The sequence below is a fragment of the Dipodomys ordii genome, unplaced genomic scaffold (assembly GCF_000151885.1).
Source record: "Dipodomys ordii isolate 6190 unplaced genomic scaffold, Dord_2.0 Scaffold209, whole genome shotgun sequence".
In the NCBI taxonomy this organism is placed as follows: Eukaryota; Metazoa; Chordata; class Mammalia; order Rodentia; family Heteromyidae; genus Dipodomys; species Dipodomys ordii.
The window spans coordinates 988,856-1,002,893 of record NW_012267425.1 but is presented as its reverse complement, the minus strand read 5'-3'; the positions used below and the strand labels follow the sequence as shown (position 1 = coordinate 1,002,893).

Sequence of the window (14,038 nt, the reverse complement as noted above, 5' to 3'; positions counted from 1 at the left end):
CTATAATCGTAAAGATACTGCACCGTTACATGAGTAAGGTAATGAGTACATTTCCTACTGAGCAGTTCACCCCCCCCTTGTTTTTCCCCTACCATTTCTTCCCTCCCCACCTCCCCAACTCCTCCCCCCCAAATCAAAATCCAAAAAGCAGGGCAGGGATATGGCTTAAAACCCTGAGTTCAAATGCTAGTACTGCCAACCAAAAAAAAAAAGAACCCAAACCCCCCCCCAAAAGAAGGACTCTATGCCCTAGAGAGCCTGTGGCCCCCCACATCTGCCAAAGGTGCTCTCTGGCTGCTCTCAGGGAACATGTTCAGGCCCTGTGGGTGAGTCCCATGCTAGTCTTGTTAGAGCAGTGGTTCAACATGCCCTGAATCTCCCATAGTCCCCTAATGCTCTGTACGTCTGGGAGCCCTCTCTGTGGACAGCCCTGACCTTCCCTCTGCCTCCACCCGATAAAGCTGTGGGGGCAGAGCCTGGGGCTGGGCGAGCCCAGGCACATGAGCTGCTTTTTCCTGGACTTGAACTCTGGTGTCTCAGGCTTGGGCAGCTGGAGGCGTGGTGTTTGGGGTTCCAGTGGTTACAGTGGGGCACAGGGATGAGCTTCCCTCTGAGCAGCAAAAGGTGGTTGTCATCTTGCCTGGGGACAGCCCAACCCAGCATGTGCCCTACTAGTGTGATTGCTTGCCTATCCCCTTATGCCAACTTCACGTGTCATGTCTGGGTACTGTGCTAGAGCGTCCTGGACAGAAGCATGCATTCAGGACTTTAGTGCCCTGTAGGCCACATTTCCCCATCCCCTTCCCTGGGTACTTGGGCTTGTGCTTGGCCTAGCAGGCAGGGCTCCACACATAAGCCTGAGATTCCCGGGTCTCACATTGCTGCCTCAGAGCACATCCTCACAGTAGTAGAGGGAGTGAATCCAGGGACTGAGCAGTAAGGACTGACTTGAGCATGTTGCTGGGGACCCGAAAGCCCTCAGGATCCCTGGCAGCTATGAGCTAAACCCAAATAGAAAACCTTGGGAGCTGAAGAGCTCAGGCAGATGGTTTGGGGTGTAGATCTTTGGAGGAGTCCTAGAAATCTATTTGGTTCTTGGCCATGGATGGACCTAGTAACGCATGTAGGATGAATGGATCGAAAAGCAGACACAGCCAGGTGCTGGTGGCTCATGCATGTAATCCTAACTACTCAGGAAGCTGAGATATGAGGATCATGGTTCAAAGCCAGCCCAGGCACAAAAGTCCCATGACTTATCTCCAATTAACCACTTAAAAACTGGAAGTGGTGCTTTAGTTCAAGTGGTAGTGCCCTATCCTGGAGCATAAAAAGGCTCAGAGACAGTGCCCAGGCCTCAAATTCAAGCCCCGAAACCGACTAAAAAAAAAGTTCATTGGTGGCCATTGTTTCTTTTCTCTCTTCAGGTCAGGCATAGTTTTCAGGTACAACCCGTGGACCTAGGGGACTATTTTTTCCTATCTTTGTGATGCTTCCAAGCCCAGCTCCCCTTCCTTTTGTAACACTCCTTCTCAAAACCCAGCTACTGGGGAAGGGAGGGGGGAGGGGATGGTAGGGGGAAAACAATGGAGGGGGTAACAATGTTCAAGAGGAAGTGTACTCATTACCTCACTCATGTAACTGTAACCCTCTGTATAGTATCTTTACAATAAAAAAAAAAAAAACCAGCTACTTCAGAGCTTTGGGATGTCAACCTTGTCACCATGTGTCTTCCTATTTTGCCCCATCTGCCTCTCCTAGTCCTCACCAAGCCCAACAGGAATCTCCTGTAGCCCCTCCACTCAACCTATTTTGTGAGCAGCCACTGAAACAGGAAGATGTCAAATCTTTCTTAGGTTCTGGTGGGGGTACCTGACGGCTTGTTCTGCCACCCCATTTAGACTCACTGATGTATAATCAAGTCCTTATTACTGAGCTACGACGAAGCAGCAGCATCTGCCACACCCACTGCCCACAATCATCATCTAGGCTGCAGGACAGACTTCAGTCCCTTGCACTGAGATTAGGATGGTGTAGAGGGCAGGTGCCTGGAGCCACAGCAGTAGGGCTGCATCTGGGAAGGTAAACCAGGTGGGAGGGGTTTGCAAAAATCAAAGGAGTGCTTGCTTTGGCAGCACATATACTAAAACTGGGACGCTACAGAGAAGATTAGTATGGCCCCTGTGCAAGGATGACACCCAAATTTGTGAAGTGTTCCCTATTTAAAAAACAAAACAAAACACAGGACAGACTGGCTGTGTGAATGGTAAGAAAACTAGAACCAACTGTATGTGTGTGCATGCACACTCATATGCATGCATACACACATACATGCAAGTACGAGGACTTGAACTCAAGCCTTGGGTTCTCACTGGGTTGTTTTTTGGTTTTTTTTTTTTTGCTGGTGCTCTGCCACTAAAACCACACCTCCATGTCCAGTGTTTTCCTGGCTAACTGGAGACAAGAGTGTTGAGAATTTGTCTGTCTGAACTGGCTTGGAACTCTGATTCTCAAATCTCAGCATCCTGAGTAAATAGAATTACAGAACCAGTTTTTGTTTGTTGCGGTTTTTGTGGTCAGGGCCTGGGCACTGTCTGAGCTTCTTTTGCTCAAGGCTAGCACTCTACCACTTGAGCCACAGCTGAACTTCTGGCTTTTTCTGTGTACATGGTACTGAGGAATCAAACCTAGGGCTTCATGCATACTAGGCAAGCACTCTACCACTAAGCCACCTTCCCAGCCCATTTTTTTGGGGGGGTCAGTCCTGGGGCTTGAACTCAGGGCCTTTGCACTGTCCCTGAGTTTCTTTGGTCAAGGCTAGCACTCAGCCACTTGAGCCACAGCACCACTTCCAGCCTTTTCTGTGTATGTGGTACTGAAGAAACAAACCCAGGGCTTCATGCATGCTAAGCCAGCACTCTACTAATAAGCCACATTGCCAGCCCACCAGTTTTTTTTTTTTGAGACAAGTCTTTCTGTGTAGTTCAGGTTATCCTCAAACTCAAAATACTCCCGCTTCCACTTCCTCAGTGCTGGGCTTACAAACATGTAACAACACACCTGGCTGACTCATTCCTTTCTATTTAAATAACTTATTTTTAGTCTTGGGGTTGGGCAGCACTGAGAAACACAACCCCCCACACACCCTTTTTCTGCATATTTTTAATGAACCATGTATTACTTTTCAGATAATGAAAAATTAAGGTGGGTAGGGAGACTAGGATACAGCAGAGAAATGGTTAGAAGGGAGTGAGGGTCCCTAGGCTGCCACAAACTCACCATGTGGCCACAGTTAAGAGCCCCTGAAGAAGCCCAGGTGTCTTGTGAAGGTACTGCATGGATACCATACCACGTGAGAAGCTGAGCTGTGTCCCACCACCATAGCAAGCAACAAATGAAAAAGATTGGACCCCATTTCTCGATGGGTGACTGCTTCCACCTGTGCATTCCAGCGCTTCTACTTTCCTTTCTTCTGATGGTAGCATGCAGCCCTCACATGCTGAGGTTGGCTCCTGTCAGCTTTCCCTGGTGAAAACCCCTACACTGTATATTGGACATGCAGTTTTGCCTCTTCCTCAGGGGTTGTCTGCGCATACTCTGTTATAACAGTTGCAGATACTCTGGGGAATGAGTCAGGATATCCACAGGTAGCATCCAATTCCTTCCCCAATTCCAAAGCAACAATGCACAACCAATCAGACAAGGTCATACAGGAACCCCCAAGACAAGACCAAAAGGTCCCCATGCCATGGGAATCCAACTTCTCCCCCCAGCAGGAAGAACCAACAAATTAAAAATAAACGTTTTCTTTTTTATTGTGTGTCCATGAAAACAAAGTCAGGCCTTTGGTTATCACCCTCCCCACCCCCCACACAAAGTAACAACAACAGAAGGCACCCCCACAACAAAGTAACAACAAACAAAAGGCATGCATGACAACATCATCAACACAACAACAACAACAACAACAACTATGTTCTCCTCTAAAGGAGTAAGGTCTTGCCCTCTTGGGCCCTAAGGGTTAGAGGCAAGCAGTGCTAGGAGGCTCAGGGGAAGGTACACCCAGGCCCACCTGGCCATGGAAGGCCTAAGTGTGCTGCTTCCCTGGCAGGATGAAGTGTGTGTTGAGGGGAGCACTTCCCTGGGCTAGGCCCGGCACCCCCAAGCGAGAACACACAGAAAAGCCCCCACCCCCCCACCCCCAGAAAACACTGCTAAGGCAGTCAGTCAGGATATCTGAGGGGAACTGGCTCTGAAGCCAATCCCCTCAGGGATCCATCCAAAAGGGGTTGCCTTCCTCAGCCTGCATGTTATAGTAAACAAAGAGCAGGAAGGCTGCAAAGACCAGGAAAAGCAACAGCTGGCCCCACAGAGGGACCTGGCGATCCTGCCCAAGACCAGCCACAGGAGCCTGCTTTTCTGGCCGGATGGCACGTCGGGTGAGCCATGAAGAGGAAGAGGAAGATGAGGATACAGGAGGGGTGGAGGATGTGGGATAATAGGACAAGCCCAGGGAGCTCCTGGAGACATTGGAAATGGGGCGGTAGTGTGAGATGCTCTGGTAGGCACTGTCCCGGCCATACACGGGGCGTTCCCTGAAGCAAAAGAAGGGAGCAGGTGGTCAGGACCGCCTGGGTATAGAACCTGTCCTGCCCATCCTAGACCTCCCACTACTCACCTATCCTTGCCCTCCTCTTCCGAAAGAGAGAACATGTCATCGCGCACCTGCAGAAGAGAGCTGGGGTTAGGGAACTGGCCAGCAGGAGCAGCACGGCCCTCTCATATCCCTGAGGACAAATGTGTCTGGCCAGCCTACTCTGATCATAGTCAAAGCCAAGAGTCCTGTCCCCTCCAGAAGCATTCAGGGTTCCTGGACTTTTTCCTTTGGGACCTTAACCATTTAACAACTGTGCAAGCACCCTCTTCCTTCTTTCCCAGGACTGTCAAAATCAAAATTTCAGACCATAGTATGGGAACTGCCTTGTGTGCTACAATCAACCTCCTGTGCTCTAACAAAGTAACTTTCTTTCTTTCTTTCTTTTGCAGTGCTGGATCACTGAGCTTTACACCTAAACCCTAATCAAACAGTTTTTTGTTTTTTGGGGGGTTCTTTTGTCCATTGTGGGGTTTGAACTCTGGGCCTGGGCCTGAGCTCTTATCAGCTCAAGGCTAGTGTGCTACCACTTGAGTCACAGCACCACTTCCAGCTTTCTGAGTGGTTTATTGGAGATAAGAGTCTCAGGGACTTTTCAGCCTGGGCTGGTTTTGAACCCTGATCCTCAGATCTCAGCCTCCTGAGTAGCTAGAATTACAGGTGTGATGACCCCAAAGTAGGTCTTTGACCAAACAGGGTACATATGCGTACCCTAATGCTCCCTGGAGGCCTAGGAGCCACCATCTGCAACCAGCAGCTTCCTGGATTTACACAAAGCAGGTATGATCCCCTTGGGTTGCACCCAAGGTTTTCCTGACAGACAAGCTCACCTGGTGGTGTAAGGTGTCAGTATCAGAGAGTGAAGTGGTGGGGCGGAAGCCCTTGGACATGCCCACAGATTCAGGTTCTCCATAAGTCTTGGTGGTCAAATAACTCTCCTCGTAGTAGTCATCATTATAACCTTGGAAAGAGGGCTCATATGGGTTAGTGGTGTCCCCCACCTCGTGCAAACCCTATTTAGGGACCTGTGCCAGTTTTTCCCGTCTAACACTCCTTGGTTTCAGGTTCTCCCTGTGCCAGGATTCCTGGTGGATTGGGGACAACGGTGCCCACCCCACCCGTGCCTTACCCTTGCTCTGGTACAGTAAGGCGTCCTCTTTCTTGGGTAGATCATACATATCCGAGTCTTTGGACGCTGAATCAGAGTCTGAATTGAAAGATTGAAACGGGACAGGGCCATTTGCCCCTCCAGGTTTCCTTCCCTTCTCACGAATGCCCACCTTGGGTAGTGCCCCTGCCACACCCTCGAGACCCCATCCTCCCAGTTGTCCGAGCCCCATCTCCACCAGTGGCCAGGAGGAGCTGTGGTGCGGAGGTCTCACCCGAGAACCGATAGGAGAATGAAGATGAGTTGGGTGGTGAGAGCCTCCGCCTCTGGGTCTCGTACTCGAAGATTTTCTTTTCGTAAAGCTTACGAGTAGAACCTGGCCAGACACAGGGCGATCAGGGAGCAGGACACGAAGAGAGCACGGGGAAACAAGGGTAGGGAACCCGGGAGGAGGGGGCGGAGCGCGGGAAGCGGGTCTGGGGTGGGGGGGAAAGACCCTGCGCGGCGGCGGCGGCGGCGGCGGCGGCGGCGGCTTCCGCTTACCCACGACAGGCCCGTGCGGGATGTTGTACTGGCGCAGCACTGCTGCCAGCTCAGAGTCCGACAGAACCGCGTAGTCGTCCATGGCAGGCGCGGCAGGCACTGGGAGATAAGTGGTGAAGGCCTGGAGATGGCCCGGGCCTGATGACAAGGGCCCAAGCAACCACGGCTTGCAAGCGCGGCAGGGGCAGCACCTCGGAATCAGGAACGCCTGCGTCACCCCTGCGTCATATTTACCTCACGGCCACGGGCTCCGGAGGCTGCGCGCGCTGCGCGGGGTGGAGCCAAATCCTGGGACCAGCCGGTATAGACCGGTCTGGCCGTGAAGAGCAGTGGGGCCCAGCGCGGGGCTGTGGAGCGGTTGCTAGCGAGCCCAAACGTCCCAATCGTGCAGGATTGGCTGGAAGCGGAAAAGAGGCGGGGCCTGCAGGGAAGCCGAGGCAGTGCGGACCCACCTAGTAGACACAACTGGGGGCAGGGGAGGGGCAGGGGGGGCGGGCGCAGAGTGAGAGATGAGACGTCACACGCGGCTGAGATGGGGCTTAGACGTGCGAGAGGGGCCGAACAAGCACGATCTGAACGGGCAAAAACCAGCCAGCAGTTGGCAGCTGGCGGGCTTTCAGACGGGGTGGTTCACAACCGTGCGTTATTTAGGGTTCTCAGCCTCCCTCTGGTCAGCAGCCGTGGGAAAGGCCCAACACAGACTAACGCGGCCCCCCCGCAGACCCTGCCCCACCACAGCCAGTTCTCAAAGTCCCAGCCCACACACCTGTGCCCCGGGGTTCCCACCGCCTCCCCTGCTACTACACCCGGGATGAAATGGGGCACTGGGCCAAGAGGCCTTCAAAGGGCCCCGGGTGTGCCAATGGGCACAGGCTATGGACACTCAGTACGTGCAGATGACGGGTGTTTATCCACTTGAGCCAGGAGGGGGCTTTAGGGAGACTTCTCCTGGCAGAATAGCCGCTAAGTCCAGAGTGACATACGACATAGCCAGGCAAGTGGGGGAGAGGAAACCATGAGGGTCTGCACGCTGTGGCTTAAAGTTGATGAAGGCTTTGATCAGAAAAGGACTGTTGTGAGAAGATGGTGACAGTCATTCTAAACAAAGTCACCTGATGGGACTTAGGGCCAATTAAAATGCCCTTTATTGCACAGGCCCAGAGCTGGGGTGGGGGGTGGATCATGAAGAGTACCAAGGATGTCTGGTCTCTTGTGACAGGGCAAGAAGAAGAAAGAGCTTTAGTCAGGTCCAGTCTGACATAACCAGGATTCAGGGTCACAGGCCAATTCTCCATGGGGATTTAAAGAGGTAGACACTTGTGCAATAGTGAGGAGATGGATCCCTGGTTCTTGTTGTTGGTATTTGGTGTCAGTACTGGGGCTTGAATTGAACTTAGAGCCTGGCATTCTTGCTTAGATTTTTCACTCAAGGCTGGCACACTACCACTTTAACCACTGTTCCACTTCTGGCTTTTTACTTGTTAATTGGTAAGGTGAGTCCCTCATATTTGTCTGCCTGGGATGACTTTGAACTGTTAGCTTTCTAAGTAGCTATGATTACAGGCTTAAGCCACTGGCGCCTGGCTTGGAGTTCTGTTTTGACCATATACATCTAGAGACAGAAATGTCTCTAGAAATTTAAGAGGATGCTTGTGGGTTACTGAAGACACTTTGCATGGTAGTTAGAGGCAGAAAGCCTTGGAAGGAATTCACTCCTTTTCTCTCAGAACTGCTGTGCTTGGGGGGGGGGGAGGGGGAAGTGTGTACTTGGGTCCATTCAGCAGCTGCCTCATGGAGTTTTTTAGTTTTGGCAAAATCAGATTCCCCAGCACCTCTCCAAGCCTTCTTCTGCAGTGCTGGCCTCTGTCCCGGAGGACTGTGTGTACAGAGCTCTTGCCCAGCCCTCCCCCATATCGCCCTCCCCACACAGATCCAAGCTGTTTCCTTATGAGGTCAAGGAATTCTAGGTTTGCTTTCTCCCTAAGGAACACTCTCGCACCTGCCTCAGTACTGTGCCTTTTATTACCCACCTCCCCACCCCCACCCCCGTCTCAGTGTTGCCTCTCTATAGGATATCACTACATAGGGCACCAGGAAACTAAACTGTGATACTCTCCCATGCCCACCCCATAGGTACCTGTGTAGCTCTGTTCTAGACCACTAGGAGCCAAGCAAATCTTTGAGAAGCAGAGTTGAAAGGCTTCTCCCCTTGTCAGTACCTGGTTCTCTGGGAGGTGACCTGATCCACCCACATCTCTTGGGCAGGGATAACCAGAGGAGCCTCATGGGTGTGTACAGTTCATTCGGAGGGTCTCTGGGGAGCCTTCTGGGAAGGACAGGCAGAGTGGACATTGTGAGTATCACTAGAAAACAGCCAATTTTAGGTCAAGAATAAAAAAAATGATTTTTTCCACCCTTTAAAGATGGAAAGTGACTTCTAAGAAAGATTGTATAACTTGCGATCACAGCATAACAGAATGTTGAATGAAAAATGTATATCAAAATATTTTGTCAACACAAGGAGAAAAAGGTTTTATTATGATCTTCACCAGGAAGGAAGAAGTTGAGGTGAACAACTTTTTAGAGTGTGTGTGTGTGTGTGTGTGTGTGTGTGTGTGTAAAGAGAGTTCGCATACAGCGGGGCTCATCATGTGACTCAGCTCACCTCTTCCAGGCTCCATCCATGTCACTCTGATGGCCATGCCCATGGGTAGCTGTGGATAGTGTTGGCCCTGAACCCAAGCGCAGCCATCTCATGGACCTCAATTCAGGGCTCTAGTCTAGCAAATGAAGATAACCACTGGTGTGAAATATTGTCAACAGAGCCTTCAAAAGCAACAGTAGGTGTAGAGAGCTTGGACAGTGGCTAGCACCTTGTTTTCAAGTTAAGTCAGAGTGCCTAATTCATTCGGCAAGTGTGACCAAACTCCTTGCCTTCCTAACTCCCTCTGTTCTTCCATTTATTTCTTCTTCTTTCCTCTTTTCCTCTCCCCTCCCATCCTTTCTTTCCCCCACCTCTCTGTGTATTACTATGTAGCCAAGACTACCTTCTATCTTGAGATCCCTTATTTCAGACTCTTGAGAACTGAGATTAGAAGTGTATGTTGCATCTCTTCTTCTTCCTCCTCCTCCTTCTCTTTCATATTCTGCTATTGACCTATGCCCCAAACCCTGTTGTTTGTACAGTGTTTTATTTTTTCAAGTAAGTCTAGCTACTACCTTTATCTGGGCTAGTTTCAAACTCTTGGCCCTCCTGGATCTTCCTACCATCCTAGTAGCTGGGATTAGGTATGTGTAGCACCATGCCTTGATTTCTTTCTCTTTTTTTACTGAAATAACATAGAATAGAGAACATAAGGGCTTGGACAAGATGTGGCTTAAGTGGTAAATTGCTTGCCTAGCAAACCAAAAGCCCTGAGTTCAAACCCCCAGTACCTCAAAAAATAAAAGTAAAAAGGAAGGAAGGAAGAAGGCAAAAGTAAATAGAAGCAAGCGTGCTGACACACATGTCCAATCTCAGCAGAGATAGCAGCAAGAGGCAGACAGGTTCAAGGTCAGCATGGACTACATAGAGAAATCCTGGTCAGTCTGGCCTTTATAGCAAGACCCTGATTCAACAAAACAAAAGAAAAACAGAATAGAAAATATCAGAGTACATTACAGGTAATAAGGGGAAATTTTCCTTTTGTCAAATGTTTGTTTCAGTGTGTGTGTGTGTGTGTGTGTGTGTGTATGTACTGGATGAAGATGTAGAATGTATGTTATATTGGTGATTGCATGAAAAATGTTAAAATGGTGGTGTTTTGTGTGGCCTCGCCCTGCGACATGACATTTGTGCTGAATCTGAAGCTACCAGGAAATGGGCATGTTCTAGAAGAGGAAGAGAACCTGACAGTGCCAGGGCGTGGCTCTGTCCACCAGATTCATGGGCCCCAGGCTTTTTGGATGCGCCCCACTGCACAGTGTCAGGTTTGTAACTGAACCTAATTGCTGAGAATCCAGTACATTCCAGCTCACTGTTCCCAGGCTAGGCCTTTCAGTTCGCTGGGGCTAAATCCGTGTATCCAGATTAATTCGCTGGAGCTTTGCCCATGACAGGCACCCAACGAACACCTGCAAGGGCCCCCATGCCTCTCACTCCAGGGGACAGGATCTGACTTGTGTGGCCAGCTCAGGCTTGGGCAACGACTCAGGCTGCGGTGACTGTGGGTGTGTCTCTGGAAGAGGTGGCTTTGGATCTGGGCCTTTCCAGCTGGGGAATGCTTGGCTCCCTTAGACCTAGCCATAGTCGTTGAGATTGGGCCTAGATGTGGGTTCGGTGGAACCCGTGCTGAAGGTGATCACCCCTCCCTAGGGGCCTGGCGGCCCTTGCTGAGCGGTGAGCTCATCCCGGGGTGGGGTGGGGGGCCGGCGTCGCCAGGCAGCCCTGGGCACTGGAGCTCATGGTGCGCCCCCGCACCCCACCCCCCGCCCCCGGTTCCTGGGCGATTTTACCAATTAAGGCTTTCTCGCCGGGCCGGGCCGGGCCGGGCGCGGGGTGGGCGTGGGCGGGGATGCGGCCAACAAGAAGGCGGGCGGCAGCGGCCCATTCGCGTGGAGGCGCGCGGCGTAGCAGAGGCCAGCGGAGCCCTAAGGCGTTGGGCGCCGGCGCGGGCGCGGAGGAGAGCTGGGCGCCACCCCGCGGTTGCCTGCCGCCCTCTGGGACAGCAGGTGAGGGATATGAGGGGGCCAGTTCCGCTCCTGATGGTCGCAGCTCTTGCGAACCAGAGACAGAGGTGGTGTGGGCGGGCGGAGAGGCTGCAGGATGCAGGCGCCAACGGAGCACGTCCAGGTCCAGGCCAAGGATAGCTCGGGTGTGGGGGCTCAGGTCCCAGGCATCTAGGAGTGAGTGAGTGTCTACTGTGTGCATCCAAGAGTCTGGAAGCCCCGAGCTGTGGGATCCCTGAGAGAGAAGGTGTCTGAGCTTTTGGCATGAGATGAGGGCAGGCAGGAGACAGGTAGACGTGTGGGTACCCATGGACCGCATGCATATTTGGGGAAGAAGGGCATGAGATGAGGGTGAGGGGTCACTGGGGAGCTGGAAGGACACATTGCATTCAGGACAAAGACAGACAGGAGCAGGCTGTGGGCCTTTTTCTGGAACCAGCTGCTTTGGGCGAATGGGGCTGATTCTAAGGATGTTGTACTCCTGGGAGCCTATAGCAGGGATGTGGTAAACTAGATTTCCGTGCTGGGCTCTGTCCCGTGTGCTGGGCTCTGTCCCGTATCCCAGGTTGGCTCTTAGTGAGAAAATCACTGGCAGCTGGTATGTAAGCACCAACATTCTCAGATCCCTATGCCACCCAAGGCCAGGAAAAGTGGGTGAAATCCATCAGCAGGTCTATTTGCATAAGCTGTATACTGCTTTGTCAAGGTAGATGCTCCCAAAATCAGTGTCTTTACCAGTCCCACCTGGATTTCCTTTACCAGCCTAGGTCTCACTTGCTAAGCTGCTTCCTTCCCTCCTGGCGCCCCCTGGCTACACGGGTCTAGAAAGTGCTCTAGGGATCACAGCTGAATGGCTCCTGAACTTAGCACTATAGTTCCCAGTGGGAGGACCTAGCCTGGGGTCTGAGTGTGGGGGTGTGTAGAGGTGGGCGGAGTATGTCTAACATCCAAGAATCTACTCCAAATAAGGGAAAATATGAAAGAGCTGTATTTTGGTTTCCTGAGGCTGCCCCATCTGGGGGCTTTGGGATGGGGCGACATCTGGTGGTGGTACTATGTCCTCTTAGGGACAAAGCCCCTCTTACTCTTTCATTCCTTCTTTTTCCTAGCTAGCCAAATCCTAGGGCTGAAAGCTAAGACAACCAAGTTTTGTCCTGTCTGCTGAAGCTGACTTCTGGTCAGTTCCTCTGATTCAGTTTCCTTGTTCTCTGAAAATTAAGAAATGAATTCAGATAACCCAGTGGGATGGCACCTAGTGGAGAATCAATTCCTGATGAAATTTCATTCCTAGGAACTTGCATTCTAATGGGGGGGGGAGGGAGACTAGTAGGACAACTGTAAGCCTGTGTTGAATGGCACCTGGCAGGCTGGGACCCCTTCATAACTCTCACCCTGGTGCATTTGATGCAGGAGTGTATGAAAGTAGTCAGGACAGGCAGGAGAATGTAGCAGGTCGATCTCAGTACTAGAAAATGCCATTTGGCACCTTACTAAGCACCATTGGTGGGGGAATCATTGAGGTTCTAGGCATCTGTGAAAGTGAACATGCTGAGAGGAAGAGGGGAGCCCGGTGCGATCACAGCCCCAATACCCGCAATGCACACACCAAACCATGGGAGAGCCAACCATATTTGGGCATGACGCGCCAGCCAACCCAGGACCCTTTTTCCCCTTGGCATTTAGAATATCAATTATTACTCAAATTGAGCAGTAGAAACAGAGACCTGTTTTTCTGAAGAAAAAAGAGATGGAGATGGAGAAAGGAAAAGGCAAAGTACAGAGGGCTAGGAGAGGAGTAATTCTACCCTGGGAAGAAGCCATAAGCAGTCTGACTTTTCTTGAGTATCCCCTATAGTTTCCTTGTTCCTGGGTCTTTGCTAGTCTCTGACTCAGCATAGCAGCTTTTACATCATCATCTCCAGAATTCCATACCAGAAAATTAAACGTTCAGAAAACAGCTTCACACTCTTCTCAGAACACAGTTCTGGCTCTTAAGCAAACCACAGCCACCTGTGCTGCACACTCCCACTCTGTCTCCTGGTCCTGTCCTTGAGCCTGGCCACATCCACCACTGAACTTCAAATTGAGCTCAGTCCTTTTGGACTACCTGAGCAGGCCCTTCTGGGGCTAAAAATTTATCTATCCTGTGTCACTTTGGACTCAGAGGCTATTCTGTCAGGAGAAGCCCACTTTTAAGTCCCCTCAGGGTTCTAAGTGGACAGAATGGTGGGTTAGTTGCGCAAGCGTGCTTTGGCTGCACGCACTCAGTTGATGTCTATGGCCCGTGTCCATTGGCACACCCAGGCCCTTTTGAAGGCTGCTTGGTCCTGGAGTGCTGGCGGCCTCTTGGTCCAGTGCCCCATTTCCTCCCGAGTGTAGTGGGGGGGGGGAGGCGGTGGGAAACCCCGGCGTGCAGGTGTGTGGGCTAGGACTGTTAGAACTGGCTGGCCGTGTGGGGCGGGGTCAGCAGGGGACCGCGTTAAGTTCGGTGTGTAGGTGCGCTTAGCGCTGGCGCTCTCGATCGACTCGCTTATTGTTGGGCTCTTCCCACTGCTGCTGACCAGAGGGAGGCCGAGGACCCTAAGCCCGAAACTGGCGGGGGAGGGGGAAAGAGGGGGCGATGATGACGAGGGGTGGTGGTGTTGAGATTGGGGCGGAGCCCCAGTGATTCACTGACCCCCCCCCATCCGCCCCAATCAGTGGGGATGCAGAGTCCCTTGTAAGGGTGTGCCGGTTGCAGTCCAGAGATCCCGAGCCAAACAATGCTCAGCGTTTCTTCGCTCTGGGTGTATTTCCTCTAGCGCTGGTACCGAGGTTGTGGAATTAGGAAGCCTCAGTGTTCTCTTCGGGGCCCAAAGACCCTCCCTAAAGCCCTGGAGTTGGGTGGTACCCGCGAGAGGCAGGGACCTTTGTGGGGGCATTCCAACGGGCGGGGCAAAGCGGCGCGGGTGCGGCCCCGAAGCTCCGCCCTTGCGTCCCGCCCTGACGAAGCTCTGCCTTTGGCTCCGCCCTCTACCCGCATTTAAAGG

At 51.9% G+C, this 14,038-nt stretch overlaps 1 protein-coding gene across 1 annotated transcript; it reads right to left on the bottom strand.

The window, feature by feature from the left end:
• Positions 1–3,787: 3,787 nt before the first annotated feature.
• Emd (emerin) lies at positions 3,788–6,545 on the bottom strand. The gene is made up of 6 exons (XM_013035299.1): positions 6,303–6,545; positions 6,034–6,135; positions 5,781–5,858; positions 5,482–5,612; positions 4,676–4,722; positions 3,788–4,592 (listed from the first exon to the last, which is right to left on the bottom strand). The coding sequence occupies exons 1-6, from the start codon at positions 6,382–6,384 to the stop codon at positions 4,265–4,267; spliced, it is 768 nt and encodes a 255-aa protein (XP_012890753.1). The 5' UTR covers positions 6,385–6,545; the 3' UTR covers positions 3,788–4,264.
• Between the last annotated feature and the right edge of the window lie 7,493 nt (positions 6,546–14,038).